The 18,704-nt window shown below is 34.2% G+C and overlaps 1 protein-coding gene across 1 annotated transcript in view; it reads right to left on the minus strand.

Moving 5' to 3' along the window:
• Positions 1-17,130, minus strand: part of LOC123668808 (transcriptional repressor scratch 2-like) — a 30,281-nt gene extending 13,151 nt beyond the window's left edge. Inside the window, exon 1 of the mRNA XM_045602500.1 lies at positions 16,956-17,130. Within this exon, the coding sequence (XP_045458456.1) occupies positions 16,956-17,130 (175 nt within the window). The remainder of the gene's footprint in view (positions 1-16,955) is intronic.
• Between the last annotated feature and the right edge of the window lie 1,574 nt (positions 17,131-18,704).

Consider the following 18,704-nt stretch of genomic DNA (forward strand, 5'->3'; position numbering starts at 1 on the left):
CGATGACTCCGCGAACTCCTAAGCCCTCGTTGGGAAGTGTTCAAAAATCTCTGGACACAAGGCTGACTCCCCTTATAAAGAGAAAAGAGATTCCAAAAGCCAGCTATTACAATGCGAAGAGAAGAGTTTTCACGACATGGAGGGAGGCGGAGAAGGAAAATCTCGATGAGACCAGAAAAGCCCTGGGCGCTGCAAAATATTTGAAAAAAGAAATAAGGGAAACATTAGAAGCAGGCCTAAGGAATACCCACGAATTGTTCGAGGTAATGATCACAACCTTAGAGGCCCAGCTTGATGAACAGGAAAAGTGTCAGAATAGCGCGATTATAGAGAAGGTCGAGGAGCAATCTCGTCTCCTGCTTGAGACACAAGAAATGGTTAAGGACATCAAAGCCAACATTGAAAAACAGCAGGAGGCGGGAGTTGCTCCGAAAACTTACGCCGAGGCGATAACATCTGGGCCCTCACTAAAGGCGCCGGCCGCTCTCCACTCTCTGGTGATATCATCGGAGGACGATCAGATGACCGGGGAGGAAGTCCTCGCCAGATTGAGGGAAGCGGTTGACGCCAAAGAAGGGTGGACCAAGGTCGAGCGTGTAAGAAAGGCGAAAGACAGGAAGGTGGTGATGGCTTTCGCCACCACCACCGAAAGAGCGAAAGTGAGAGAGCGAGTGGAAGCAAAAGGGAAGGGTCTTCTGGTCGAGGAAGTCCAGAACAGGGACCCGCTCCTACTTCTACGGGGAGTCCTCGCGGTTAACACCGACGAGGACATACTCAAGGCCCTAAAGAACCAGAACCGGGAACTCTTTGACGGTCTCGACCAGGAGACCTGCAGAGTGAAAGTGCGCTATCGCCGTAAGGCGAGGAACCCGCACACGGCACACGTGGTGTTGGAAACATCACCACCCCTCTGGAATCGGATCACCAACGCGGGGTACGTGCATATAGACCTCCAGAGGGTAAAAGCCGAGGACCAGTCCCCGCTGGTCCAGTGTTCGAGGTGCCTCGCCTACGGACATAGCAAAAGATTTTGTGTGGAAACGGTGGACGCGTGCAGCCACTGTGGCGGCCCGCACCTAATGGTGGACTGCGTGGACCTCGCGGCATCAATCCCGCCTTCCTGCAGGAACTGCCGAAGAGCGAAGCTGGACAGTGTCCAGCACAATGCTTTCAGCAGTGACTGTCCGGTGAGAGGGAGGTGGGACGAGCTGGCGCGATCGTCCGTCGCTTATTGCTGACAGTGCGATAGTCGGCACAGCGGTGTATTTAAAAGAAGTCTCCGTATCCCTGGCACAGAGTGCGCGAGACATTCTGCAGGGACTCTGGGTCTGGAAGAAACTTATAAGTTTGTTGTGAAACAAAGTTCCTGCAGAACAAGAGGGATACGCCGCGCGTCCTCCGAATCGTGCAATGCGGATGTATGGAAGGATGAATGCAGCCAACTTAGGCAGTAGCTTAAACACCGATTCCTGTCCTAAAAACAGCAGCAAACTATTGAAACGCAATATTCACAAAATGGCGAGCTAATATGTTCCAATTATATAATTATATATAGTTAGGTAGCATAGATTATTAAGTATAGGATAAGGAATTTGTAAAATAGTTTAAGGTTAAAGACTGTCTGACAAAAAATAGACTTTGTAATTAAATTAAAATAGTATTAAGTAGAAATAAGATAATGGGAAAAATTGTAAAAATAACTGAGATAACACAAGTGTATAATATAGTAGCTTTTGAGAGATAGTAAAGTATCTCAAGAAAGTCACTGAGTTAAAACATATAAGCCTACAATTGTAAAAAAGCAGACAATAAAGTAAATTATTTGTTTTCTTTACCCTGATAAGCTTCATAAGAAATAAATATATGTAAGATAGTGTAGAGTAGGAAGCACCTAGTTTGGGAACCCACCCTGAGTATGAAAGATGATGGACGCGAGAAAGAAATTAGTATGAGGAATGAAAGTACGAGAGGCATAAATGATAGAACTGGAATGAAAGAGTACGACGTAGATACAGGCTCCGACCATACATATCGGAGGTTTAGAGAAAAAAAAAAAAAAAAAAAAAAAAAAAAAAAAAAACCTACCCCGACGAACACTGATTAATTTACAAAAACAAAAGTTATAATAGTTTTTTTTAGTTGTGGAAGCCGGTAGAGCTAGCAATTATCTACAAAATGATATGTCATTTATGTGGAGTAATTATGAGGTTTTTACTAAAAAGGGAGGCAAACATCTTACCTTAACCTTAGCTTATTAATATATATGATGATGATATTACTCTACTTTGAAATGTTGCATATAACATTACTTTAAACAATTGAAATAATGGATTAGCTTCTAAATCATGAGATTGCCAAAAAACTGAATAATTTCAGCACTAGACAGATAATGTTTTAGAGTAAGTTCATCAACATATTCTTACACTACATATATATAATACATATTGACTCTGTTTATACAAGATTAGGTTTAAAGAAGGTTGAAAATTCAATCACATAAACTACCGAGAATCCTACATATCAATAATAATACTTTACAATTTTTTCATACACTGATTTTTTGTATTTTTTCCCTGTAAATAAAATGATAAGTGATGGAGTAGAGTTGCATACGTATGAACATTTTCTAGAATATAGTCATATGTCATGTCGTGTTTCCGTTTTTACTTCCAAAAGCCAGCGTATCAAAACAACTTAGTTTATTTGAATGTTTGTTTTTTTTATATTTATTTCTGTCGTTTATCCCGCTTATTAAACGAGTTCCTAGAGGGGCAAGGATGTCTCTACCCAGATCTTTATTAGCTATGATTCAAAAATGTATTTCAGACACTAATTTGGCCTGGCAAAATATTTTTTTGTTTTTCTACAAATATATATATATATATATATATATGCCAGCGGAGTTATATATATAACTATATATATGTATATATATATATATATATATATATATATATATATATATATATATATATATATATATATATATAACTCCGCTGGCAGGGCTTTTTTGAATGACATAACCAAATTTTGTAATTTCATATGATATATATGGTACCTAGATGGTGGAACTATAGGAGGCAAAGTGGACGATGTCATTACAGAATTAATTAGAATGTAAAACGAGTTTGATAAAATGGTTCTCAAATTAAATTTTTCGAAATGTGAAATTTTTGTTCACAGATCTTCTATCTATCTTGTAACTTTCGAAAATTAATTTGGCTCTGGAATTATTTAACAATATACCACCTAACTTAAAAATACTTTGAAGAAGTACACTTTGTCTCCTAGGTGTACCACTTTTTGACAAAAGTGTACAGCTAATTATATTTTGAATAATAAAATCTCTCTTTCTTTCTTTCAATAATAAAATTAAAATATCCGGGGAAAATACTGACGCTAATATATTTCCCTAATTTTACGAAAGCTAATAAATAGTTTTGTATGTTAATAATTTACATCTATACAAATAAATAAAATTGAAGTGTCTGTTTTGTAATATTAAAATAAAAGCTCTTTACTAAATGCATATGGTTGTTGTATACACGGTACATGTACCAAAATAACATTTTTTACAATTTTTGTTTGTCTGTCTGTCTGTCTATTTGTTCTGGCTAATCTCTGAAACGACTAGACCGATATTGACGGAACTTTCACTGGTAGATAGCTGATGTAATAACAAGTAACTTAGGCTACTTTTATTTTAGTATTTTATTTATTTCTCTTTAATTCTTTGATTTTTTTAAAATCTTTTATTGTAGCTAATTTAATTGTAAAACACTATCTTAAGTTCTTGCCATGTGTATGTTATTAGTACATGTCAGTCAAATTTGATGTAGTTATCACCGATAATTTTAGTTACACTTAGAAAGTTCAGCCTATTTCTTCAGTCCACTGCTGGACATAGACCTCCCCAAGTTCGCGCCAGAGATTCCGGTTTTCCGCAATCCTCATCCAGCCTACACCAGCAATCTTACGTAGATCGTCGGTCTAACGGGCCAGAGGACTTTTCTCCGTTTTTTTTTTTTATTACTTTTTTTGGTATTGTATATGTACTTGAAATATGGTAGTTTGTTGGTGTTCAATAAATAAATAACGCAGCAAACTGAAAAATAACTTTTTTTAAATTCCACGCGGACGAAATCGCGGGGACAGCTAGTTTTCATATAAAAATGATAGCTTTTAAGCGACATTGACTTACTACTGAAATCCTTACTCCAGTAAGCCACATGAAAAGTCAAAGACAGGTCATATTTCAACCTTATTATAACAATATCAAAAAAACAAAAAATATAAAAATAATAAGCTCGGATATAATTTGAGGCATTGATACAAAACAAACGTATCAAAATCTAAGCTTAGCGTGCCAACTGCGCGCCGCAAATACAATAGCAAAAACCAACCCGGATAGAGGGATGAGCGAAGGGGTACGCCGCATTGCACCAGTTGAATCTCGACCCCCGAATACCCCGAGGGTGCGCCCCGTCCCCGCCGCGCCCCTCTATACCCCCAACCTGGATACTTGTTGTGTGTTCACAGAGGAGAGAGATGCTTCAAGGATAGATTTGGGCCAAAGTGTAAGACAGAATAAAGTAAAATATACAAAATGTAAGATTTTAAAGTTTAAAGAGAAACTCAAATAAGTTTTTTTTTTCTTTAACTAAATAATCTTAAATATATCGTTTGGTATAAATCTTCAATAATGGCTAAAGTATAACATTCATACAGTATAAAATATATCATTAAATAAATTGTTATAGTACTATAAAAACAGATGCAATTAATTTACAATGTACTTGCTGGGGTGTCCATGGAAGGTGAATGCAATGTCATTTTACTGAATGCAATTTCACACGACGTCATTGTCGATTCGAAAACATTACAAAAATAAGTTTTTATAGCGTAAATTAAGCGATTTCATATTTAGGTCAGACAGAAATGGAGTTCACTCCCGTTCTCCGGAAAAAGCTGTCAAGCAGCTGTTTCGAAGACTCAACATTCTCACATATTTGCCACCACTTGTACATCTTTGCTTGTATTTATTTATTACAAGTTCTTATTGTTATTATCGCATATGTTATGTTTTTCTGTACAAAACATGTATTTCATTATGTATTATATAACAATATTGTTTTAGGGAGTGCAGTTATATAATAATAATTTACCAAATCACGGTTCATCAAATAAAGGTTCGGATAGCATGAATACTTTTAATTTAAAAAATAAAAGAACACGTATATACAATGTAATTATAATGTTTCGATTAAGCGTTCCAGGGGTAAAAATTGTTACATACTACTATAGATATTGATTATAGCTCATTATAAGTAAACGTTAGGTTTTTATGAGAAAATAAATCTTTAAGCCTATGGCCATCCATTACCTTGTGAAAAATAAAAACAAATCCCAAAACAGGAGCTTAATATTATTCCGGGATAAAAGCAACTATGCGCTATTTCAGATCAAATTTCGGCAGTGCTGGCGAGATTGAATAAACAAACATTTATCCATCTAAACTTTCGCGTTTGTAGTGGTAGTCAAATACCTCGACTTTTAGAATAAGTATTACCTAAGATAATTCATAATAAATGCCAAATTTATTATAACACACACACACAAACACAAACACGTACACTAAAATAAATCCTTAACGACGAGGGATCAGACAAATATTAAGATATAAACAATACACAAAATTGTAAAAATGTTGTTTGGCTTCTAGGACTACACGAAGGCTATATACTCTAGTCAACAAATTAAGAAACGCGTTAAATAAAGATAAAGTTCCTAAAAATATGAGCAATCGCTCATTGGACCCGAAAAGACGTCTAGAAAAATGGGTTAGAATGATTTTCTTGCATACAAAAATTGCAAAAGTTATTAGCAAGAGTTGAGTTTGCGTTGAGTTCCATCTCTATTATTAATAATTTAATTTTAACGCAGAAAACAGGGCTATGCGCGGCTGTTAAGATATGCGCGCGCCACCGCCACAGCGAGTACGTCCGGTAATATCTAATATATAAAATTCTCGTGCCGCGGTGTTTGTAGTTAAACTCCTCCGAAACGGCTTGACCGATTCTCATGAAATTTTGTGTGCATATTAGGTAGGTCTGAGAATCAAACAACATCTATTTTTCATATATATATTTAATATTTAATATTAATTTAAAAACTAATTGGTTGCGGGTTCGATCCCCGCACACGACAAACATTTGTATTGGCCATACAGGTGTTTGCTGAGGTCTGGGTGTTTGTGCAGTCCTTGTGGGTCTCCCCACCGTGCCTCGGAGAGCACGTTAAGCCGTCGGTCCCGGTTGTTATCATGTACACCTGATAGCGATCGTTACTCATAGTATCCCTACTATCCGCCGGGAATATATCCGCCAACCCGCATTGGAGCAGCGTGGTGGATTAAGCTCTGATCCTTCTCCTACATGGGGAAAGAGGCCTATGCCCAGTAGTGGGATATTAAAGGCTGAAGCGTAAGTAAAAACTAAAAAAATATGGTGTATTCTAAACACTTGAATGAATAAATTCCCATTGAAAAAACTTATATGTCAATTAAAATTCTTAAATGTCATTTTCCAACAAAACGCGATATTGTTAATCTGTATTAACTGCATTATTCTTAAATATCTCTCCTGTTGTACAATAACTCACCCGTTATAAGTTTTAAATATTATTCTTTTATTTCCTGACGATATGAAAAGATGTTATTTTATCCGTAAAAATAATGGGTATTCTGATTTTATCCGAAGCTAACATTTTGACCTTCGCTAAGCAGAATTTTTGAAGATCTTGGGCTGATTGACGGGATTATATTGAGCTAGTACTTTTCTTATTAACGAATTTAACATTTAATTGGGTTAAATTTTTTTCTCTAACAGTCATATCAAGATAAAGTATTGGTTTTTAATTCAGTTCCTATTATCTTTAGTTTGAATTTTTAGCTGTTTGATTATTATATTATTGACAACAATATCTTCATCTTTGCGATTTTAGTATTAATAAAATCTTACTTTGTCCAACGAAATACCCTTCCACTTTTATAATGTCGTAACATTTTTACACGACAGTAGATAAATAAAGTTCTATTTCGTATTCGCAACATAATTATACAGATCAATGTTTATAGCAATATTATAGACATTCACAAGAATAGCGATTGTTTTGATTTAAATAGTAATAATCGCAGTATAACACGAAATTGGGGAGGCCTATGTCCAGCAGTGGACTGACTGACTTTTTTATGATATATGATTGTATTAACTAATTACTTTAATTTAATTCTGATCGTTGTTTGGGAAATACATATTTTACCGATGTTGTGGTGCCAAGTTATGTATTTTTATGACCGTAACTTTTTATAGAACAAATTCAACTTTGTTCCCCATTAATTCCAAACATATCCAATTAACAAAAATATCGTGTGCCGCAGTTTTTGTGGTCACACTCCTCTGAAAAGGCTGAACCGACCTTTATGAAATTTTTTGTGTACCTGTATTTAGTAAGTATGTGAGTAATTCGTAAAGTATATCCTAAAGTAGTCCCTATACAGAATTATTATTGGTCTTGCGAACAAGCAAACGCGTGAAATTTATGCAATCTTTTACATTTTCTAATATTTTCAAAATTTCTACGTATTTTTCTTAAATTTTTTATTCTATATGAATTTTGAACTAAGTATTAGAAAACTTTAAAAAATAATGAATTAAATAAGTAAAGTTGTTCTCAAGTTATGGAGTAATGGAGGGAAATAATGACTATTTAAAAATAAATATATAGATAGTCATTCGATCATTAGGTAAGCAACTTATTATAACAGCACATTATATATAATATAAATTATTACTATTTTTTAAAATACAAATTAAAATTCAATTTAGTTAAAACGAGTATTTAAATTGAATTTTAAAGAATCTAAATATTAATACGTGAAACAAAAACTTTGTACCCCTATTTTACGAAAATTGCGCGAACGGAGGAGTATGAAATTTCGCTCACTTATAGTTTATATAGAGGAGTGCAGAATGCGAATATTTTTTAAAACTATCTTTAAAAAATACATTAAATCAGTAAAAAAAATACATTTACTACAACTACCATGTATTTGACACACAGACACGCATAGACACTATTTTGTTTATTGTATTATTATAGAAGTATAACAATAGAACCATAATAATGTTCAAACTTATAATTTAAATTAATTAGTATTTTAAATAGTATTTTTAAAACTATAATCCAGTAACTTCTTATTTTCCATAAAAACGTTTGTTAAAATGTGAATTTTTAAAGCATGGAAATTAAATAACAACTAAAAACTTTAAATTAAAACTTTGAATCGTTTTGCTCGAACTATTTCAATATCACTTCATTAAAAGTACCTTACGACTGCAACAAATGGTCCAGTAAAATGATAGAATGCTTTCCTCCCATTATTCTCTTCGTTTCGAATAAATTTCAAAACGAAAGAATAATCATTATATGATCTTTTTGATAATTTATAAAAAGATTTTTCTTGAAAAAGATCTATTAAATTTTTTACTTTTATTATTTATTTCTCTAAGTTGTTTTCGGTGTAAATTTTAACAATTTATTTCAGTCTGAGAAATAGAAATGGAAAAAAATTGTTTATGCAGATTACAAATAGGAGCTTAGTAATATTTCATGTTTTTGAAAACTCGGGTTGCTACGTACGTTACTACTACGTAATAGTTACGAACTCGTAGTAATGATATATTTTTCAGTAAAATAGAGTATCGGTTTTAGTGTATGTTCAAAAAATATATTATATATAGCCTACGAATAACAAGTATAATTTCATAGTTTAATTACCGTAGAATTTATGAAATTGGAAAAGTTTATTGCAATTAATAACTGTTTTAATTTTATTCAATTTTAAAGGCAAAATAGTTGTAGTATTTAAAAATTAAATTTCCAAACCTTCTTTTGATTGAGTAAACTATCTATTACATGTGACAACAATTAAACATATACAATTATCTCACTTTAATTTATTTGGTCCAAGGACCTTATCCTTTGTTTAATCCTCCTCTTACATGGAGAAAGAGGCCTATGCCCCGCCAGTGGGATATTACAGGTTTTATGCAAAAAAAAATTTGTTATTTTAATTTATTTCTTTTATACGACATTTGTTATGTAAAAATGTTTATAATTCCATCGTTTCTTTCCATAAGACATTACTATGATTAATTAAATAAGAAATCAATTTATGACGCCAATGAATACGCACCAATTGAAGGTCTACGGAACTATATCGGCTCTGCATAATTAGCTACATGCGGCAGTGTGAACCAGAAAATCAATAAGTGACCCTCGTTTCATGGTTCGCCACCCAAGCGGTTACGACGTATTGCACCTTCTTGATAAAAAAAAACGAATTAATATTCATAGCAACATAAAAAAAAACATTGCATTATACTTTTATTGATGTCTGGTATTAGATTCTGTTAATGGATAGTTAACAGATAGAGCTTTAAATATTCATGATTTTAAGTTTTTAGTAGTAAATTATTAGTTATTTGGTAAAACTAAATTTAATTTAATTTCGCAATTATTTAATACTAGCTGCCCGGACAGACTTCGTTCTGTCAAAAGTTAATAGTAAAAATTAACTTTTTAAAAAATATATTTTGATTTTTTTTAGTATTTAAGGTTTTATATAAGGTTTTAACCTTCCGTGGGCCTTAAGAAACAAATAAAAACAAATTAGCCGAATTGGTCGAGCCATTCTCGATTTTGCGCTTAGCAACATTCATTTTTATTTATATAGGTTTTAAACAAATTAAAAATATGATATTTGGTACTTAACAAAATATGTAAGTATTTATTTTGTGTGATAAAAATTATAGTTAAACTTCGAATGATTTTTATTTTGAAATAGAATGAGATAATTCGGATGATGAGATTATGGTAATAATTATTTATCTTTTCTTTCCTTATTTGTAAGGTTTTTTAGGTTATTTTTTACATGAGGAGAGTCCTATGCCAAGTTGTGGGTTATATGCATGCATGGCATGAATTGTCTGGGAATAATAGTTTTTTTCTATAATAAAAGTTTTAAGCCTTTTCAACTGTCGGAATAATCGACGAACACAACCAATTTGTTATTTTTTTAAAACTAGGCCGGCAAACAAGCTTACGGCCCACGTGATGGTAAGCGGCTACCGTAGCCTACAGACGCCTGAAACACAAGAAGCATTGAAAGTGCGTTGCCGAACCTACACCCGACCCTTCCCTCGGAGGAGGAGGAACTTAGCGCAGAACATAACTTGAGAAAAACATCACTTATCAAAAATTTGTGTTTTCGAAAGAACACATAGTTTTTATAAAGTATGTTATATATATATATATATATATATCCTTTTATTATAATTATAAGGAAGTTATATAACGAAGTATACGAGTATATAAAAGGATAGTTAATAATATATTTAAAAAAAACTAAAAGATTAAAATAGTATGTAAAAGTTTACGTACTGAAATCTTTTAAAAACTACACTCTAATTCCTCTTCGACGCATTGAACCGTTATTTTTAACTCTGAGAAAACGCGACATGATTTTCCTTTCGTTGCAGACAGGCTCAGTGCCTTCGCTCTTCGCTCTTGCGCTGTCAATCGGTAACACTGCAGGTCGACTGTAAGTAACTCGGGCCAACATAAAAGTAGTGATGTTCCGGATATCCGTATCCGTATCCGCGGATATACGCGGGAAAAGTGAGGTCCGTATCCGTATCCGTCACTTTTTTTGCGGATCTTTTACGGATCTTTTATTAATTTTCAAATTCAATTGACAGGATGAAAAATGCTGCATAATAACTTAGGCTGTTTTTAAGTAATATAATTTAAAAAATTCTATTCCGAGTATTTTTTATTTCTTAAAATCAAATATTTGGCTCCTTTTATTTCGCTTTAGCCTGTAATATCCCGCTTTTGGGCATAGGCCTCTTTCCCCATGTAGGAGAAGGATCAGAGATTAATCCACCACGCTGCTCCAATGCGGGTTGGCGGATATATTCCCTTTAATTGCACACATATAATTTAGGAAGTTACCATACTAATAGTATATAACTCAAATAAACTAAATCAATTATCTTATGAGATCACTAATTACACATAGAAAGTCATGACATTACTTTTATAAATATAAGAAAATGAAAAACAAATAACTTTTTAGTTGAAAGAACTTTTTTGGATTTTATCGCCGACGTTTCTTGGATGGATGGTTGCTAAATAATTGTGTTTCTCGCAAACGAAAAAAAAAACAACTTCAATTACAAAAGTAGTTATCAGATCTTGCTCAAATTTAAACGGGACCACAAGACAAGCATCTGCTTTCGATTAAAACAATAGTCATAAAAATTATTTATAAACAATAATCTGTCATTGCCTACTGCCACTGTCTGCCCTGTCTTGCCCGTCGTTGCGGTGGGCGTGATGTCAACTATCGTTTCAAGGTCACGCATCGACACGAATTAAGTGAGTAAATAAATATCCGTATCCGGATTCGTATCCGCGGATATACATTTTTGACGATCCAGCACATCACTACATAAAAGCTTGTCGCTTCGCTAAACAATTGCAACACCGAAATATAGGCTTGATAGACTTGAAAATAGTATTAAAATATCTACGTGAATTGCAGACTATATAATGTTCCAATGTGTGTATTTTTATTTATTTCTTTAAAATTTAAGATACTTTTAAATTTCTTGAAGAAAAGATATAATTTACATCGTCTGATGAAGTAGCTTTAGATGAAACAACGTCGTCGTTTAGAGCATTGTTTAGGTACTGAACCAGGATTTAACCAACTAGCTGAGCATTTGCGGTCGAATATAATCTATTTTTCGTCACAAGTAACAATGCGATTCAATATGCCTTCGTTTGTCTGTCTGTTGAGCAGTGCAAGGCACGTATCGACGCGTATTTCGCACTGGCGTTTATTCAATTCGTAAGGCACCAATTTGTCTAGCTTCTTTACTTTGCCAATTTAACTCAAATGGACCAATATTGTTTTAGTGCTAACTTCGAAAGCTGCTGCTAATTCAGCTGTAGTTTTAGAATCACCACCCTCCACAATCGCCTTTAATTCGTCATTGTCGACCAACATTTTCGGCCGACCACGTGATTCATTGCTTAGGTCAAAATTTCCGGAACGAAAGTGAGCAAGCCAATAACGGGTGGAACGATCGTTAGTAGTGTATCGTAAACGTCACTGATGTTGCGTGCCGCTTCTGCCGCTTTGCTACCACGACGGAACTTATAGTCCATAATCACTCGAATTTTTTACATATCCATGATGACGAAAAACGTACAAATGCGATGTAAACAGAACGCTAACCGTTAAACAAATGACTAATTATAAAAAAAGAATTCTATGTTTTTAAAATATAAATAATTTGAAATTCGAGTTCTTAGTGATTTTTTTCTTAGTTTTGAAATAGTCAGTGCGACGAAACGGCAATTTCATAGGTAAAGACCTAATCTATAATATAAAAATGAGTCGCTGAATGTGTTGCTAAGCGCAAAACTCGAGAACGGTTGGACCGATTTCGCTAATTCTTTTTTAAAATATTCCTTGAAGTACGAGGATGGTTCTTACGGAGAGAAAAATTCTAAAAAAAAAAATTTAAATTTCCTGAAAAAGTCTAAAAACAACACTTTTCTATACTCCCATACAAAAGGTTTGTGATAATACTTAAAAGTCAATTTGAACTTTAATACCATACGATAAAGTTTGTGTTAGGCGATACGAAGTTCGCCGGGTCAGCTAGTATAAAATATAAAATAAATATTTGTAATGTATGTACTGTGTAGCTACGGCACTAAAGAATATAGCCACTCCTTCTCTTCTCATGGGTGTCGTAAGAGGCGACTAAGGTATAACACAGTTCCACTACCACCTTGGAACTTAAAAAGCCGACCGATGGCGGGATAACCATACAACTGCTGGCTTTGAAATACACAGGCCGAAGACGGGCAGCAGCGTCTTCGGTGCGACAAAGTCAGCCCTGCGGTCACCAACCTGCCTGCCCAGCGTGGTGACTATGGGCAACACACATGAGTTCCGTTATTTTTGGCGTAAACTTGTGGAGGCCTTTGTCCAGCAGTGGACTGTATAGGCTGTAATAATGATGATGATGCACAAAAAATTTGTTTATTTACGACATCACATTAAAAACCTCTAAAACTGTCAGGGTTCCTCTACTATATTTGCATGTATTATTCCTCTGGAAACACTCTATTTACCAAAGCAAACCGCATCAAAATCCGTTGCGTAGTTTTAAAGATCTAAGTATACATACAGCGAGAAGCGACTTTGTTTTATATTATGTAGTGATGATTTACATACATATACCCTTTCTCTTTGTGGTCCAGTCTATTTTAATACCAATCATCCAAATTAATATTTCGACAAATATTACAAACTTTTTAATAACTTTATAGGTATATTGAACACAATATAAAAGTTGAACACAACATATAAGTAACAAATAGCCGTAAAAATTCTTATGAAGGAGTATTTGTAACTAATAAAGAAAAGCTTGTCGAGATAAAAATTCAACGTAAAATGTTTATTACGACTAGAACGTATGAAAAACATATAATACGGGTTTTAACGAGACAGAAGAAAAGATGCTACATTTCATTTAAAATAAATGCAGCACATTTTTATTTAGTCTTGCTGTAATTGCATTTCTCTGTATAAAATACGATTACGTCGTATTCAATGATCGGATTTAGACGCTCGGACGTTCGCGTAATCTCGTCGAACTGCACGGATAAGCATTGTTTTATACACAGTAGCAGTACGAATATATACGATGCGACGAGCTCTTATTCATGTGTTAACTTTTATACAAATATTTATGTGTAATTCTTATTATATATTCTTCATATTCTTCATTAACTCTTAAAAATTATACGAATATTTCTTTTTTTAATACAACTAGGAAAATAACCCTGTCTACCTCTTGGATTAGCGTAGCATATAGATGCCTGCAACACCAGAAGCATCGCCAGCGCGTTGCTGACAATACTTCCAGGAGCCCGATCACTTTTCCCACCACAGGAACACAACACAGCTTGAAAGTAATAATCTTTACTATTATCTCTGTAAGGTCCAGCTTTGAACAAGATATTTCCCGCTGTGCCGTACCTTATAAAATTTTATTTATTTTGTATATTTATACACTTAAAAAGGCATGAATAATATTGAATTTAATTGAAAAAAAGTCTGGTTTTCTCGCAACTACCTAATAATTTTACAGATATTTTATAAAAATACTGAAATAAAACATTAATACCGGTATGTATAGTTAATAAAATAAATACGATTAGTTAATTGTTGACCAAGTGGTTAAAAGATCGAAGTAATTTTAAAGCGATTATTTCCTGAAAAAAAAAATGATGAAATAAGCCTATAAGCGTACTTCTCGGTCGAAGTTTAATTCAAACTAGTGCAAATTACGGGTTGATTGTAGTCTGTTTCTAAGTATTTCCGCGTCGGCTTTACATAGTCTCCGAAGCACAATGAAGGAACAAATGTTTGCGTACCAATGTTTACGTATAAAAATATAAATATCCGATCGTAGTGGAGATCAAATGTCAACATTAATGGGACTCTCAGCACCGTAAAGGTCACCAGACCCATAGGAATCACTTTTAAATTTTTGTAATTCCATTGTTCCCATTTTAATATAGAAAAGAGAAAATAACTGAAGATTTAAATTTAGAACGTAAAGTTGTAAAATTGAAATCTTAATATGAATTGTGTTGTCGCATGGGTTTTATGTTGCCCGATTAATTTATTTTAAAAAGTAGATATATATATAATAAGGTATTTTTGAAGTAAAACTTCTTGCGTGCGCTTGACTCCTCGAATTCCTCGACTCATTACGAAAAGTGTGATCGGTTGGAAAGGCGAAAGGAAGTTGAGAAAGAGATATGTTTTATAATATTTGCCAAAATGATACAGTAAAGTAATTTCAGTAGTTTTAACGGAGGTAGGGCACAGCAGGAAATATCCTGCACGAAATATGGAGCAGCCCGACTGCGGTAGTACCTCGACCTTACATAAGACCACAGTTAAATAATACTGTTTTCAAGCAGTGTTGTGTTTCTGTTGGTGAGTAAGGTGATCAGAGCTCCTAGGGGAATTGAGAGTAGGGGTGGCAAAGTGCACATACATCGTGAAACGAAATTTTTATTTATATACATAAAATATTTAGGTTTCAAGTAGTTACCAATTATGTAAAAAAAAAAAAAAAATTATAGATATGTAAAATTTTTCAGAATTCAAAGTGTTGATTTTCTCAAGATCAACGTTTTTAAAGCAAGAGATTAGCGTCTGCCAGGGCTTTTATTACGTATTGATTCCCTTGAAAATCTATACAAATAAATAAAATTGAAGTGTCTATTTGTAATATTAAAATAACCGCTTTCTACTAAATGCATATGAATGTTTACAATTTTTGCCTGTCTGTCTGTTCGTCTATCTGCCTGTTTGTTCCGGCTAATCTCTGAAACGGCTAGATAAACGGCAAATAACTGTAGTAAGGAGTAACTTACGCTACTTTTATTTTAGAAATTTATTTATTTTATAACTCTACGAACTGAACAATACTTTTTTGTTAAATTGCACGCGGATGAAGTCGCGGGTCTTTCAAGCTACTACTTAATTTGTCTTAAGGTCACGTCATATCATGATAATGTACTGTTTTGTAAGTTTAGTTGAAATTATTTATTGAATAATTTCGTTCATTAATTATTCGAAGCCGAATCAGAAATATTTACAAAGTTCAGTGAACTCGGATAATAAGTATAAAAAAAGTAAACATATTTCAGTTTTAGGTTCTGTTTCCGTCAGTTTGCTTAAGTTCAGAACTTTTTTCTTTATGTGGAACTAGTTAAGAGACCTAATTTTTAAAACTGAAATATAAATTAAAACTAATATAAAAATTAAAGAAGACTACGACGACCTAGAGTTTATTCGTAGAGTGATCTATTTATCAAATAACACGACAGTAACGAAGGACCATTAATATTAGCCAATTTGAAATTTAAAAACCCGATGCACATGTAACCGAAATGATTATCTTATATTGTATACGTAATATTTGTAATTTAATATTTTATTAATTAAGAGACGAATATTAAAAAAACCTTAACACTTGTGTGATAAATTGATTTATATGGAAAATTGAAAAATGTTAGATGTACACCAAAGAATTACGACTAATCTTCAACTGCTTTTGTGTTATATTTAAACTGTGTACCGCCGCATTAGTCGTGCATAAGTAAGGATTCGCATTTTATTTTAATAGTATTTTGATATCAACTAGTAGTCATATCAAAAAAAGTAACATGTTTTTTTTTAAATGATAAATAAACGCAATAGTATGTCGCATGCGCATAGCGTTACAACTATGAGTTAATATGACAGAATTCGCGTGAGTATAAAATTAGCAATCGCAACACAGCAAAGCTTATAGCAAGCCTTTTTATATATTTAAAATTTATATATATATTTACTAACTTTAATGTAATGTGCCTTATGCGTAATGCGTCATCTTACCTTTTTTCTTCAATGTTTTAGGTTATTCCGAACGTCTTGCGATTTGGATGTGTAGTGGTGGTGTCTACTCCATGCAGTTAAACAATAGTACCTTGCCACTCAATTATCTGACAATGTTTGTATTTAATGTAGGGCTATGAGCATGAAGTTCTCCATTTTGTGATAAATAGTATGCATGAACGAGCCCACGCGCGATCATGAGCCTTTTTTACCAAAATAATATTCATGCCGAACGTTCGTAACATGTTCTGTTTGTTTTCTAGTGCATACACTACACAAGTTTCTACCATTATGCGGTAAATGTAAATATTTTAAAGATAACTAAGGTTGATTACGAGTAACAAGTGCTTACCGTTGTAGAGGAGAGTTGGCTCGGGGTCGCGCGGCGAGGGCCCCGGCGCGGTGGCGGCGGGTGCGGGGCTCCGGCCGCGCCCCTCGCCGACCACGTCGATCTCCTCATCGGACTCGTCGGCCAGCTCGGTTGCCGGAGCCGCCTTCCACTTCTTGGCCATGAGGCAGCGCGGCATGGCGGCGCCCGCATCGGCCTCAGCGCGACCGCATCAGCGAGAAACAGACGAACAGAGAAAAAGAGAGAAAAGAGAAAGAGCGGCGCCCCTGGCGAGCGGCGTTACAGGCGATCGCGCGCGTCCTCTAGCGTTGTGAGGGTTTCTCGCGCGGTTGCTGATATATATGCGCGGAGGGGTGGTGCGCGCGCAGATACTTCGATCGATGTGGGCGGAGGGTGGCTTATCACTCCACACCGCACAAACTTTGCCTGCCAACTTGGAACGATACTTACGAAGACGGTGCGGACTCGATCAACGAACCGCGACATAACTTGCTACTCGCAATCAACCAGTGGAAGTAGAGCTGAGCTTTGCTGACGCGCACGCTTCCTACTCCGCGTGCATTAGTTGCTGTCTTAAACTATTAATGTACATTCAAAAGTTTTACTTTAGACGTTAAATCTCAATTGTTGTAAGAACACAAAATTTCGCTATATATTGAAATAGGTCGAGTAGTAGATAAATTTACACAAGTAACGCATTTTGATAATAATTTTTATTGTAATAATTAACGAACTTTTCTGTTTCAATTCAAATTTAATAAGATAAATTCAAATTTATCTTAATACTTATTGATTATCCTTTAGCGCCTTGAACCTTTACTGGTATGTACATACGTAGATAATGCTCCGTAAAGCATTCAATTATCGTAAATATATGTATATCAATATCAGTACTCTTAGTAAGAATGTTGTGAGATCTGTCGCTTGATAGTAAGTAGTACTTAGTACATGTTTCGGAATGTTTCGAGGAAAATGCAGATTGCTATAGTTGTTTCTCTCTATAACTGACCGTGTGGTAAAAACAAAATATAACTAATTACATAACAATCTCCAATTGTTCAAAGTAATTACTTTATTTGAATAAAACTGTATGTAATATTTAATAACAAAACGATCTTATAACGGTATTCAAGAGTCGAACCAAATCGTCGTATCTTTAATTTACTACTACGGTATTTATGGAGCAAAAGAGCACAGTAAGCTATATTTAATTAAAAGGTTGGCATGTATTACGATAAAACACAAAAAGCAAATGAAACAACAAAGGCGGCAGACTAGCGTACGGCTAACATGATGTTATGCGTTTACGGTATGGTAGCCTTTAGATGCCTGCAACACCAGAAGCATCGCAATCGCGTTGGCCACCATATCTAGAGCCCTTCACAAGAGGTCTGGTCACCTTACACACCATAGGAATACGACAATGTTTGATAATGGTATTTCTTGGCTGTGTTCTTCTGTAAGGTCAAGGTTAAGGCCACATTCGGGCCGCTCCAGAAAATTACAATTAATAAAATGTAATGTGTAGTTCTTTATTCAACTCGTTTCTTAATAAATAATTTTATTACTATGTTACTATTTTATTTTATTTAAAATACTCACAACCGTTTTGATGTAACCGATTCGATCGACACATAGAATGAGCATAACACAGGAATTGACATACGAAGACATAATCCAAATAACTTTTTAGTAGATTTTTATGCACTTCTTATCATGAAAACATTATGAATGTAACAAAATTATCAGTCA

The sequence above is a fragment of the Melitaea cinxia genome, chromosome Z, assembly GCF_905220565.1.
Source record: "Melitaea cinxia chromosome Z, ilMelCinx1.1, whole genome shotgun sequence".
NCBI classification, from domain to species: Eukaryota; Metazoa; Arthropoda; class Insecta; order Lepidoptera; family Nymphalidae; genus Melitaea; species Melitaea cinxia.